Here is a 14631-nt window from a genome sequence, read left to right as displayed (position 1 = left end):
AGATTTTTATTTGCGATAAGCACTCGAAAATAAATATCAGATGAACAAATCTTGCTTTTGCGATACTAGCAGGTTTATCCGATTCTGCCCAGAGAACTCTACGTCACAGGGTGCGGTGGCTTCAGGTACTTGGTAATGATTGGACATAGGCTCAAGACAGCTCATATGCGTGACTAAATCCAACATTTTTTGCACCCTGCCTCACGCGATTCATTAAGTCTGCTGTTCTGGCACGGACAATCATGGCTGTTTCTGCATATGCTAAGCAAGTGCTCATTAGCTTCAACGTTCTTTTACGGTTATTTCCTTTTCTCGCCCAAAAGAGTTGATACACTAATTACCCGCTTCGGGAAACACCTGTTTTAGTGTAGGTGTTCCAAATACTAGGTTGGTAAGTCGTAAAGAAACGGGGGCAAGTTACACGTAGCTTTATAGCGCCTCTCATAGAGTCTGAGCGGAGCTTCGCAGTGCAGCAGTTTAACATTCTATTGTAGAAGAAAGTGAATTCCTTATTGTAATAGCACGAGGACCACCTACTGATTATGATATCAAGCATTAATTTACTTGTCTGCGTAATGCTGTACGCGGTAAGTGGCACTTTATTTATATTATTTATCTAAAGGGCTATCCACCCTCAGTCAGCGTAGCTGGGACCAGAGACGAAGATGTGGCCTCAAAGAGAAGGTGACCAGATTTCTCGAATCCGGAGAGAATGTCGCTGAAGGAATCGCTCAAATAATTCCGACTTCTGTAGCGTTCATTTTGGGCAAACATCTGTTCAATAACAAGCTCAAAATAGGGTTTCGCAGAAATGTATATACATTTTTGCGAGCGGGAGAGGCCGTACAATATGAAAGCATCACACACAATTTGGATCAAATGGACTTAAAGGGACCGCGGAATCTGGAAACCTACCCATGAAACCAATATCACAATGTTTGGCATCGGCGGACAATCTGCCAAGCTGATTTTTATCGTGCGATAAGTGTTTAAATTCTAAATAAACCAATTGTAAGATTTGCGGTGCCTCCCGCAGCCGCAGAAGCTCGGATAGCGTAAGAGCGGAGTGAAAGTGCGGGAGAGAAATGGCGCCGTCGAGACGCCCCGCCCTGAGAATGACCACAACCCTAATAACAATACAGGATGGATTCAACAGGCATTTCCAGGCTGGCTTATTGGATGAACAATTGATCTAGACTTGACTTAAAGGAGCATGGAAGTGACCCCCAAAATATTGTTTTGTTCTTAGATGCGACGTCTTCTGCAATAGATAAAATGAGCTCCTGCGAAAGAACAATGAGGGCAGGTAACCTACAGAGCGCGCGCAAGGCTGTGTTCTGCACACCTTTCAAAAACCCTCTTCACATCCAAACTGCACATCGGCGAAGCAGAAGACGCAGTGACGTGTCACGGGCTCCGGTCCAACGGTGCCGTCCAACGCCACTGCCCAAGCATGTATGAGCGGGGCGTGAGCCGAGAAGAAAAAAAACAAATAGACAAGGCCCTGAGCAGTTTCTGAGTGACGCGGGACTCGTGTCTCTCGTCAGCGCATTGGCCCGCTTGCACGAAACCTTCCTAAGTGTAACACCTAACAACTGTTGCACTACTGCATTAGTGCACTAGGTTTAGGGTTGCAGTTAAGTGGCTTGCGCGAACACTTCAACGAACGCCCAAAGCCAAGTGTTCCAAAGTGGATCGTAGCAGTTTTCGGAGGGCTCTCATTGGTAGAGAGAGGACTTCTGTGCCAGCTTGCACGAAACCTTCCGAAGTGTAACACTTAACAGGTGTTGCACTAATGCAATAGTGCACTAGCTTTAGGGTTGCAGTTAAGTGGCTTGCACGAACACTTCAACGAACGCCCAAAGCCAAGTGTTCCAAAGTGGATCGTAGCAGTTTTCGGAGGGCTCTCATTGGTAGAAAGAGGACTTCCGTGCCAGCTTGCACGAAACCTTCCTAAGTGTAACACTTAACAAGTGTTGCACTAATGCAATAGTGCACTAGCTTTAGGGTTGCAGTTAAGTGGCTTGCACGAACACTTCAACGAACGCCCAAAGCCAAGTGTTCCAAAGTGGATCGTAGCAGTTTTCGGAGGGCTCTCATTGGTAGAGAGAGGACTTCCGTGCCAGCTTGCACGAAACCTTCCGAAGTGTAACACTTAACAAGTGTTGCACTAATGCAATAGTGCACTAGCTTTAGGGTTGCAGTTAAGTGGCTTGCACGAACACTTCAACGAACGCCCAAAGCCAAGTGTTCCAAAGTGGATCGTAGCAGTTTTCGGAGGGCTCTCATTGGTAGAAAGAGGACTTCCGTGCCAGCTTGCACGAAACCTTCCTAAGTGTAACACTTAACAAGTGTTGCACTAATGCAATAGTGCACTAGCTTTAGGGTTGCAGTTAAGTGGCTTGCACGAACACTTCAACGAACGCCCAAAGCCAAGTGTTCCAAAGTGGATCGTAGCAGTTTTCGGAGGGCTCTCATTGGTAGAGAGAGGACTTCCGTGCCAGCTTGCACGAAACCTTCCTAAGTGTAACACTTAACAAGTGTTGCACTAATGCAATAGTGCACTAGCTTTAGGGTTGCAGTTAAGTGGCTTGCACGAACACTTCAACGAACGCCCAAAGCCAAGTGTTCCAAAGTGGATCGTAGCAGTTTTCGGAGGGCTCTCATTGGTAGAAAGAGGACTTCCGTGCCAGCTTGCACGAAACCTTCCTAAGTGTAACACTTAACAAGTGTTGCACTAATGCATTAGTGCACTAGGTCTAGGGTTGCAGTTAAGTGGCTTGCACGAACACTTCAACGAACGCCCAAAGCCAAGTGTTCCAAAGTGGATCGTAGCAGTTTTCGGAGGGCTCTCATTGGTAGAAAGAGGACTTCCGTGCCAGCTTGCACGAAACCTTCCTATAAGTGTAACACCTAACAACTGTTGCACTAATGCATTAGTGCACTAGGTTTAGGGTTGCAGTTTAGTGGTTTGCACAAACACTTCAACGAACGCCCAAAGCCAAGTGTTCCAAAGTGGATCGTAGCAGTTTTCAGAGGGCTCTCATTGGTAGAAAGAGGACTTCCGTGCCAGCTTGCACGAAACCTTCCTAAGTGTAACAATTAACAACTGTTGCACTAATGCATTAGTGCACTAGGTTTAGGGTTGCAGTTAAGTGGCTTGCACGAACACTTCAACGAACGCCCAAAGCCAAGTGTTCCAAAGTGGACGTAGCAGTTTTCGGAGGGCTCTCATTGGTAGAAAGAGGACTTCCGTGCCAGCTTGCACGAAACCTTCCTAAGTGTAACACTTAACAAGTGTTGCACTAATGCATTAGTGCACTAGGTTTAGGGTTGCAGTTAAGTGGCTTGCACGAACACTTAAACGAAGGCCCAAAGCCAAGTGTTCCAAAGTGGACGTAGCAGTTTTCGGAGGGCTCTCATTGGTAGAAAGAAGACTTCCGTGCCAGCTTGCACGAAACCTTCCTATAAGTGTAACACTTAACAACTGTTGCACTAATGCATTAGTGCACTAGGTTTAGGGTTGCAGTTAAGTGGCTTGCACGAAGACTTCAACGAACGCACAAAGCCAAGTGTTCCAAAGTGCATCGTAGCAGTTTTCGGAGGGCTCTCATTGGTAGAAAGAGGACTTCCGTGCCAGCTTGCACGAAACCTTCCTATAAGTGTAACACTTAACAACTGTTGCACTAATGCATTAGTGCACTAGGTTTAGGGTTGCAGTTAAGTGGCTTGCACGAACACTTCAACGAACGCCCAAAGCCAAGTGTTCCAAAGTGGACGTAGCAGTTTTCGGAGGGCTCTCATTGGTAGAAAGAGGACTTCCGTGCCAGCTTGCACGAAACCTTCCTAAGTGTAACACTTAACAACTGTTGCACTAATGCATTAGTGCACTAAGTTTAGGGTTGCAGTTAAGTGGCTTGCACGAACACTTCAACGAACGCCCAAAGCCAAGTGTTCCAAAGTGGACGTAGCAGTTTTCGGAGGGCTCTCATTGGTAGAAAGAGGACTTCCGTGCCAGCTTGCACGAAACCTTCCTAAGTGTAACACTTAACAAGTGTTGCACTAATGCATTAGTGCACTAGGTTTAGGGTTGCAGTTAAGTGGCTTGCACGAACACTTCAACGAACGCCCAAAGCCAAGTGTTCCAAAGTGGATCGTAGCAGTTTTCAGAGGGCTCTCATTGGTAGAAAGAGGACTTCCGTGCCAGCTTGCACGAAACCTTCCTAAGTGTAACACTTAACAACTGTTGCACTAATGCATTAGTGCACTAGGTTTAGGGTTGCAGTTAAGTGGCTTGCACGAACACTTCAACGAACGCCCAAAGCCAAGTGTTCCAAAGTGGACGTAGCAGTTTTCGGAGGGCTCTCATTGGTAGAAAGAGGACTTCCGTGCCAGCTTGCATGAAACCTTCCTAAGTGTAACACTTAACAACTGTTGCACTAATGCATTAGTGCACTAGGTTTAGGGTTGCAGTTAAGTGGCTTGCACGAACACTTCAACGAACGCACAAAGCCAAGTGTTCCAAAGTGCATCGTAGCAGTTTTCGGAGGGCTCTCATTGGTAGAAAGAGGACTTCCGTGCCAGCTTGCACGAAACCTTCCTATAAGTGTAACACTTAACAACTGTTGCACTAATGCATTAGTGCACTAAGTTTAGGGTTGCAGTTAAGTGGCTTGCACGAACACTTCAACGAACGCCCAAAGCCAAGTGTTCCAAAGTGGACGTAGCAGTTTTCGGAGGGCTCTCATTGGTAGAAAGAGGACTTCCGTGCCAGCTTGCACGAAACCTTCCTATAAGTGTAACACTTAACAACTGTTGCACTAATGCATTAGTGCACTAGGTTTAGGGTTGCAGTTAAGTGGCTTGCACGAACACTTCAACGAACGCCCAAAGCCAAGTGTTCCAAAGTGGACGTAGCAGTTTTCGGAGGGCTCTCATTGGTAGAAAGAGGACTTCCGTGCCAGCTTGCACGAAACCTTCCTATAAGTGTAACACTTAACAACTGTTGCACTAATGCATTAGTGCACTAGGTTTAGGGTTGCAGTTAAGTGGCTTGCACGAACACTTCAACGAACGCCCAACGCCAAGTGTTCCAAAGTGGATCGTAGCAGTTTTCGGAGGGCTCTCATTGGTAGAAAGAGGACTTCCGTGCCAGCTTGCACGAAACCTTCCTAAGTGTAACATTTAACAAGTGTTGCACTAATGCATTAGTGCACTAGGTTTTGCAGTTAAGTGGCTTGCACGAACACTTCAACGAACGCCCAAAGCCAAGTGTTCCAAAGTGGATCGTAGCAGTTTTCGGAGGGCTCTCATTGGTAGAAAGAGGACTTCCGTGCCAGCTTGCACGAAACCTTCCTAAGTGTAACACTTAACAAGTGTTGCACTAATGCATTAGTGCACTAGGTTTAGGGTTACAGTTAAGTGGCTTGCACGAACACTTCAACGAACGGCCAAACCCAAGTGTTCCAAAGTGGATCGTAGCAGTTTTCGGAGGGCTCTCATTGGTAGAAAGAGGACTTCCGTGCCAGCTTGCACGAAACCTTCCTAAGTGTAACACCTAACAGGTGTTGCACTAATGCATTAGTGCACTAGGTTTAGGGTTGCAGTTAAGTGTCTTGCACGAACACTTCAACGAACGCCCAAAGCCAAGTGTTCCCAAGTGGATCGTAGCAGTTTTCGGAGGGCTCTCATTGGTAGAAAGAGGACTTCCGTGCCAGCTTGCACGAAACCTTCCTAAGTGTAACACTTGACAAGTGTAGCACTAATGCATTAGTGCACTAGGTTTTGCAGTTAAGTGGCTTGCACGAACACTTCAACGAACGCCCAAAGCCGAGTGTTCCAAAGTGGATCGTAGCAGTTTTCGGAGGGCTCTCATTGGTAGAAAGAGGACTTCCGTGCCAGCTTGCACGAAACCTTCCTAAGTGTAACATTTAACAAGTGTTGCACTAATGCATTAGTGCACTAGGTTTTGCAGTTAAGTGGCTTGCACGAACACTTCAACGAACGCCCAAACCCAAGTGTTCCAAAGTGGATCGTAGCAGTTTTCGGAGGGCTCTCATTGGTAGAAAGAGGACTTCCGTGCCGGCTTGCACGAAACCTTCCTAAGTGTAACACTTGACAAGTGTTGCACTAATGCATTAGTGCACTAGGTTTTGCAGTTAAGTGGCTTGCACGAACACTTCAACGAACGCCCAAAGCCAAGTGTTCCAAAGTGGATCGTAGCAGTTTTCGGAGGGCTCTCATTGGTAGAAAGAGGACTTCCGTGCCAGCTTGCACGAAACCTTCCTAAGTGTAACACTTAACAAGTGTTGCACTAATGCATTAGTGCACTAGGTTTAGGGTTGCAGTTAAGTGGCTTGCACGAACACTTCAACGAACGCCCAAAGCCAAGTGTTCCAAAGTGGATCGTAGCAGTTTTCAGAGGGCTCTCATTGGTAGAAAGAGGACTTCCGTGCCGGCTTGCACGAAACCTTCCTAAGTGTAACACTTGACAAGTGTTGCACTAATGCATTAGTGCACTAGGTTTTGCAGTTAAGTGGCTTGCACGAACACTTCAACGAACGCCCAAAGCCAAGTGTTCCAAAGTGGATCGTAGCAGTTTTCGGAGGGCTCTCATTGGTAGAAAGAGGACTTCCGTGCCAGCTTGCACGAAACCTTCCTAAGTGTAACACTTAACAAGTGTTGCACTAATGCATTAGTGCACTAGGTTTAGGGTTGCAGTTAAGTGGCTTGCACGAACACTTCAACGAACGCCCAAAGCCAAGTGTTGCAAAGTGGACGTAGCAGTTTTCGGAGGGCTCTCATTGGTAGAAAGAAGACTTCCGTGCCAGCTTGCACAGAACCTTCCTATAAGTGTAACACTTAACAACTGTTGCACTAATGGATTAGTGCACTAGGCTTAGGGTTGCAGTTAAGTGGCTTGCACGAACACTTCAACGAACGCACAAAGCCAAGTGTTCCAAAGTGCATCGTAGCAGTTTTCGGAGGGCTCTCATTGGTAGAAAGAGGACTTCCGTGCCAGCTTGCACGAAACCTTCCTAAGTGTAACATTTAACAAGTGTTGCACTAATGCATTAGTGCACTAGGTTTTGCAGTTAAGTGGCTTGCACGAACACTTCAACGAACGCCCAAAGCCAAGTGTTCCAAAGTGGATCGTAGCAGTTTTCGGAGGGCTCTCATTGGTAGAAAGAGGACTTCCGTGCCAGCTTGCACGAAACCTTCCTAAGTGTAACGCTTAACAAGTGTTGCACTAATGCATTAGTGCACTAGGTTTAGGGTTACAGTTAAGTGGCTTGCACGAACACTTCAACGAACGGCCAAACCCAAGTGTTCCAAAGTGGACCGTAGCAGTTTTCGGAGGGCTCTCATTGGTAGAAAGAGGACTTCCGTGCCAGCTTGCACGAAACCTTCCTAAGTGTAACACCTCACAAGTGTTGCACTAATGCATTAGTGCACTAGGTTTAGGGTTGCAGTTAAGTGGCTTGCACGAACACTTCAACGAACGCCCAAAGCCAAGTGTTCCCAAGTGGATCGTAGCAGTTTTCGGAGGGCTCTCATTGGTAGAAAGAGGACTTCCGTGCCAGCTTGCACGAAACCTTCCTAAGTGTAACACTTGACAAGTGTTGCACTAATGCATTAGTGCAATAGGTTTTGCAGTTAAGTGGCTTGCACGAACACTTCAACGAACGCCCAAAGCCAAGTGTTCCAAAGTGGACGTAGCAGTTTTCGGAGGGCTCTCATTGGTAGAAAGAGGACTTCCGTGCCAGCTTGCACGAAACCTTCCTAAGTGTAACACTTAACAAGTGTTGCACTAATGCATTAGTGCACTAGGTTTAGGGTTGCAGTTAAGTGGCTTGCACGAACACTTCAACGAACGCCCAAAGCCAAGTGTTGCAAAGTGGACGTAGCAGTTTTCGGAGGGCTCTCATTGGTAGAAAGAAGACTTCCGTGCCAGCTTGCACGGAACCTTCCTATAAGTGTAACACTTAACAACTGTTGCACTAATGGATTAGTGCACTAGGCTTAGGGTTGCAGTTAAGTGGCTTGCACGAACACTTCAACGAACGCACAAAGCCAAGTGTTCCAAAGTGCATCGTAGCAGTTTTCGGAGGGCTCTCATTGGTAGAAAGAGGACTTCCGTGCCAGATTGCACGAAACCTTCCTATAAGTGTAACACTTAACAACTGTTGCACTAATGCATTAGTGCACTAGGTTTAGGGTTGCAGTTAAGTGGCTTGCACGAACACTTCAACGAACGCCCAAAGCCAAGTGTTCCAAAGTGGACGTAGCAGTTTTCGGAGGGCTCTCATTGGTAGAAAGAGGACTTCCGTGCCAGCTTGCACGAAACCTTCCTATAAGTGTAACACTTAACAACTGTTGCACTAATGCATTAGTGCACTAGGTTTAGGGTTGCAGTTAAGTGGCTTGCACGAACACTTCAACGAACGCCCAAAGCCAAGTGTTCCAAAGTGGACGTAGCAGTTTTCGGAGGGCTCTCATTGGTAGAAAGAGGACTTCCGTGCCAGCTTGCACGAAACCTTCCTATAAGTGTAACACTTAACAACTGTTGCACTAATGCATTAGTGCACTAGGTTTAGGGTTGCAGTTAAGTGGCTTGCACGAACACTTCAACGAACGCCCAACGCCAAGTGTTCCAAAGTGGATCGTAGCAGTTTTCGGAGGGCTCTCATTGGTAGAAAGAGGACTTCCGTGCCAGCTTGCACGAAACCTTCCTAAGTGTAACATTTAACAAGTGTTGCACTAATGCATTAGTGCACTAGGTTTTGCAGTTAAGTGGCTTGCACGAACACTTCAACGAACGCCCAAAGCCAAGTGTTCCAAAGTGGATCGTAGCAGTTTTCGGAGGGCTCTCATTGGTAGAAAGAGGACTTCCGTGCCAGCTTGCACGAAACCTTCCTAAGTGTAACACTTAACAAGTGTTGCACTAATGCATTAGTGCACTAGGTTTAGGGTTACAGTTAAGTGGCTTGCACGAACACTTCAACGAACGGCCAAACCCAAGTGTTCCAAAGTGGATCGTAGCAGTTTTCGGAGGGCTCTCATTGGTAGAAAGAGGACTTCCGTGCCAGCTTGCACGAAACCTTCCTAAGTGTAACACCTAACAAGTGTTGCACTAATGCATTAGTGCACTAGGTTTAGGGTTGCAGTTAAGTGGCTTGCACGAACACTTCAACGAACGCCCAAAGCCAAGTGTTCCCAAGTGGATCGTAGCAGTTTTCGGAGGGCTCTCATTGGTAGAAAGAGGACTTCCGTGCCAGCTTGCACGAAACCTTCCTAAGTGTAACACTTGACAAGTGTTGCACTAATGCATTAGTGCACTAGGTTTTGCAGTTAAGTGGCTTGCACGAACACTTCAACGAACGCCCAAAGCCAAGTGTTCCAAAGTGGACGTAGCAGTTTTCGGAGGGCTCTCATTGGTAGAAAGAGGACTTCCGTGCCAGCTTGCACGAAACCTTCCTATAAGTGTAAAACTTAACAACTGTTGCACTAATGCATTAGTGCACTAGGTTTAGGGTTGCAGTTAAGTGGCTTGCACGAACACTTCAACGAACGCCCAACGCCAAGTGTTCCAAAGTGGATCGTAGCAGTTTTCGGAGGGCTCTCATTGGTAGAAAGAGGACTTCCGTGCCAGCTTGCACGAAACCTTCCTAAGTGTAACATTTAACAAGTGTTGCACTAATGCATTAGTGCACTAGGTTTTGCAGTTAAGTGGCTTGCACGAACACTTCAACGAACGCCCAAACCCAAGTGTTCCAAAGTGGATCGTAGCAGTTTTCGGAGGGCTCTCATTGGTAGAAAGAGGACTTCCGTGCCAGCTTGCACGAAACCTTCCTAAGTGTAACACTTAACAAGTGTTGCACTAATGCATTAGTGCACTAGGTTTAGGGTTACAGTTAAGTGGCTTGCACGAACACTTCAACGAACGGCCAAACCCAAGTGTTCCAAAGTGGATCGTAGCAGTTTTCGGAGGGCTCTCATTGGTAGAAAGAGGACTTCCGTGCCAGCTTGCACGAAACCTTCCTAAGTGTAACACCTAACAAGTGTTGCACTAATGCATTAGTGCACTAGGTTTAGGGTTGCAGTTAAGTGGCTTGCACGAACACTTCAACGAACGCCCAAAGCCAAGTGTTCCAAAGTGGATCGTAGCAGTTTACGGAGGGCTCTCATTGGTAGAAAGAGGACTTCCGTGCCAGCTTGCACGAAACCTTCCTAAGTGTAACACTTAACAAGTGTTGCACTAATGCATTAGTGCACTAGGTTTTGCAGTTAAGTGGCTTGCACGAACACTTCAACGAACGCCCAAAGCCAAGTGTTCCAAAGTGGATCGTAGCAGTTTTCGGAGGGCTCTCATTGGTAGAAAGAGGACTTCCGTGCCAGCTTGCACGAAACCTTCCTAAGTGTAACACTTGACAAGTGTTGCACTAATGCATTAGTGCACTAGGTTTTGCAGTTAAGTGGCTTGCACGAACACTTCAACGAACGCCCAAAGCCAAGTGTTCCAAAGTGGATCGTAGTAGTTTTCGGAGGGCTCTCATTGGTAGAAAGAGGACTTCCGTGCCAGCTTGCACGAAACCTTCCTAAGTGTAACACTTAACAAGTGTTGCACTAATGCATTAGTGCACTAGATTTAGGGTTGCAGTTAAGTGGCTTGCACGAACACTTCAACGAACGCCCAAACCCAAGTGTTCCAAAGTGGATCGTAGCAGTTTTCGGAGGGCTCTAATTGGTAGAAAGAGGACTTCCGTGCCAGCTTGCACGAAACCTTCCTAAGTGTAACACTTAACAAGTGTTGCACTAATGCATTAGAGCACTAGGTTTAGGGTTGCAGTTAAGTGGCTTGCACGAACACTTCAACGAACGCCCAAAGCCAAGTGTTCCAAAGTGGATCGTAGCAGTTTTCGGAGGGCTCTCATTGGTAGAAAGAGGACTTCCGTGCCAGCTTGCACGAAACCTTCCTAAGTGTAACACTTAACAAGTGTTGCACTAATGCATTAGTGCACTAGGTTTAGGGTTGCAGTTAAGTGGCTTGCACGAACACTTCAACGAACGCCCAAAGCCAAGTGTTCCAAAGTGGATCGTAGCAGTTTTAGGAGGGCTCTCATTGGTAGAAAGAGGACTTCCGTGCCAGCTTGCACGAAACCTTCCTAAGTGTAACACTTAACAAGTGTTGCACTAATGCATTAGTGCACTAGGTTTAGGGTTACAGTTAAGTGGCTTGCACGAACACTTCAACGAACGGCCAAACCCAAGTGTTCCAAAGTGGATCGTAGCAGTTTTCGGAGGGCTCTCATTGGTAGAAAGAGGACTTCCGTGCCAGCTTGCACGAAACCTTCCTAAGTGTAACACCTAACAAGTGTTGCACTAATGCATTAGTGCACTAGGTTTAGGGTTGCAGTTAAGTGGCTTGCACGAACACTTCAACGAACGCCCAAAGCCAAGTGTTCCCAAGTGGATCGTAGCAGTTTTCGGAGGGCTCTCATTGGTAGAAAGAGGACTTCCGTGCCAGCTTGCACGAAACCTTCCTAAGTGTAACACTTGACAAGTGTTGCACTAATGCATTAGTGCACTAGGTTTTGCAGTTAAGTGGCTTGCACGAACACTTCAACGAACGCCCAAAGCCAAGTGTTCCAAAGTGGACGTAGCAGTTTTCGGAGGGCTCTCATTGGTAGAAAGAGGACTTCCGTGCCAGCTTGCACGAAACCTTCCTATAAGTGTAACACTTAACAACTGTTGCACTAATGCATTAGTGCACTAGGTTTAGGGTTGCAGTTAAGTGGCTTGCACGAACACTTCAACGAACGCCCAACGCCAAGTGTTCCAAAGTGGATCGTAGCAGTTTTCGGAGGGCTCTCATTGGTAGAAAGAGGACTTCCGTGCCAGCTTGCACGAAACCTTCCTAAGTGTAACATTTAACAAGTGTTGCACTAATGCATTAGTGCACTAGGTTTTGCAGTTAAGTGGCTTGCACGAACACTTCAACGAACGCCCAAACCCAAGTGTTCCAAAGTGGATCGTAGCAGTTTTCGGAGGGCTCTCATTGGTAGAAAGAGGACTTCCGTGCCAGCTTGCACGAAACCTTCCTAAGTGTAACACCTAACAAGTGTTGCACTAATGCATTAGTGCACTAGGTTTAGGGTTGCAGTTAAGTGGCTTGCACGAACACTTCAACGAACGCCCAAAGCCAAGTGTTCCAAAGTGGATCGTAGCAGTTTACGGAGGGCTCTCATTGGTAGAAAGAGGACTTCCGTGCCAGCTTGCACGAAACCTTCCTAAGTGTAACACGTAACAAGTGTTGCACTAATGCATTAGTGCACTAGGTTTTGCAGTTAAGTGGCTTGCACGAACACTTCAACGAACGCCCAAAGCCAAGTGTTCCAAAGTGGATCGTAGCAGTTTTCGGAGGGCTCTCATTGGTAGAAAGAGGACTTCCGTGCCAGCTTGCACGAAACCTTCCTAAGTGTAACACTTGACAAGTGTTGCACTAATGCATTAGTGCACTAGGTTTTGCAGTTAAGTGGCTTGCACGAACACTTCAACGAACGCCCAAAGCCAAGTGTTCCAAAGTGGATCGTAGTAGTTTTCGGAGGGCTCTCATTGGTAGAAAGAGGACTTCCGTGCCAGCTTGCACGAAACCTTCCTAAGTGTAACACTTAACAAGTGTTGCACTAATGCATTAGTGCACTAGATTTAGGGTTGCAGTTAAGTGGCTTGCACGAACACTTCAACGAACGCCCAAACCCAAGTGTTCCAAAGTGGATCGTAGCAGTTTTCGGAGGGCTCTAATTGGTAGAAAGAGGACTTCCGTGCCAGCTTGCACGAAACCTTCCTAAGTGTAACACTTAACAAGTGTTGCACTAATGCATTAGAGCACTAGGTTTAGGGTTGCAGTTAAGTGGCTTGCACGAACACTTCAACGAACGCCCAAAGCCAAGTGTTCCAAAGTGGATCGTAGCAGTTTTCGGAGGGCTCTCATTGGTAGAAAGAGGACTTCCGTGCCAGCTTGCACGAAACCTTCCTAAGTGTAACACTTAACAAGTGTTGCACTAATGCATTAGTGCACTAGGTTTAGGGTTGCAGTTAAGTGGCTTGCACGAACACTTCAACGAACGCCCAAAGCCAAGTGTTCCAAAGTGGATCGTAGCAGTTTTAGGAGGGCTCTCATTGGTAGAAAGAGGACTTCCGTGCCAGCTTGCACGAAACCTTCCTAAGTGTAACACTTAACAAGTGTTGCACTAATGCATTAGTGCACTAGGTTTAGGGTTACAGTTAAGTGGCTTGCACGAACACTTCAACGAACGGCCAAACCCAAGTGTTCCAAAGTGGATCGTAGCAGTTTTCGGAGGGCTCTCATTGGTAGAAAGAGGACTTCCGTGCCAGCTTGCACGAAACCTTCCTAAGTGTAACACCTAACAAGTGTTGCACTAATGCATTAGTGCACTAGGTTTAGGGTTGCAGTTAAGTGGCTTGCACGAACACTTCAACGAACGCCCAAAGCCAAGTGTTCCCAAGTGGATCGTAGCAGTTTTCGGAGGGCTCTCATTGGTAGAAAGAGGACTTCCGTGCCAGCTTGCACGAAACCTTCCTAAGTGTAACACTTGACAAGTGTTGCACTAATGCATTAGTGCACTAGGTTTTGCAGTTAAGTGGCTTGCACGAACACTTCAACGAACGCCCAAAGCCAAGTGTTCCAAAGTGGACGTAGCAGTTTTCGGAGGGCTCTCATTGGTAGAAAGAGGACTTCCGTGCCAGCTTGCACGAAACCTTCCTATAAGTGTAACACTTAACAACTGTTGCACTAATGCATTAGTGCACTAGGTTTAGGGTTGCAGTTAAGTGGCTTGCACGAACACTTCAACGAACGCCCAACGCCAAGTGTTCCAAAGTGGATCGTAGCAGTTTTCGGAGGGCTCTCATTGGTAGAAAGAGGACTTCCGTGCCAGCTTGCACGAAACCTTCCTAAGTGTAACATTTAACAAGTGTTGCACTAATGCATTAGTGCACTAGGTTTTGCAGTTAAGTGGCTTGCACGAACACTTCAACGAACGCCCAAACCCAAGTGTTCCAAAGTGGATCGTAGCAGTTTTCGGAGGGCTCTCATTGGTAGAAAGAGGACTTCCGTGCCAGCTTGCACGAAACCTTCCTAAGTGTAACACTTAACAAGTGTTGCACTAATGCATTAGTGCACTAGGTTTAGGGTTACAGTTAAGTGGCTTGCACGAACACTTCAACGAACGGCCAAACCCAAGTGTTCCAAAGTGGATCGTAGCAGTTTTCGGAGGGCTCTCATTGGTAGAAAGAGGACTTCCGTGCCAGCTTGCACGAAACCTTCCTAAGTGTAACACCTAACAAGTGTTGCACTAATGCATTAGTGCACTAGGTTTAGGGTTGCAGTTAAGTGGCTTGCACGAACACTTCAACGAACGCCCAAAGCCAAGTGTTCCAAAGTGGATCGTAGCAGTTTACGGAGGGCTCTCATTGGTAGAAAGTGGACTTCCGTGCCAGCTTGCACGAAACCTTCCTAAGTGTAACACTTAACAAGTGTTGCACTAATGCATTAGTGCACTAGGTTTTGCAGTTAAGTGGCTTGCACGAACACTTCAACGAACGCCC

At 46.8% G+C, this 14631-nt stretch overlaps 1 protein-coding gene across 2 annotated transcripts in view; it reads left to right on the top strand.

Annotated features, from left to right (window-relative positions):
* Window positions 1–399: 399 nt before the first annotated feature.
* LOC135376045 (uncharacterized) overlaps window positions 400–14631 on the top strand; it is a 259567-nt gene continuing 245335 nt past the window's right edge. For both annotated transcript variants that reach the window (XM_064608649.1, XM_064608648.1), the window contains exon 1: window positions 400–587. In XM_064608649.1, the coding sequence (XP_064464719.1) occupies window positions 543–587 (45 nt within the window). In that variant the 5' untranslated portion in view covers window positions 400–542. The remainder of the gene's footprint in view (window positions 588–14631) is intronic.

The sequence above is a fragment of the Ornithodoros turicata genome, unplaced genomic scaffold (assembly GCF_037126465.1).
Source record: "Ornithodoros turicata isolate Travis unplaced genomic scaffold, ASM3712646v1 ctg00000996.1, whole genome shotgun sequence".
In the NCBI taxonomy this organism is placed as follows: domain Eukaryota; kingdom Metazoa; phylum Arthropoda; class Arachnida; order Ixodida; family Argasidae; genus Ornithodoros; species Ornithodoros turicata.
This window is presented reverse-complemented; position numbering and strand designations above follow the sequence as displayed.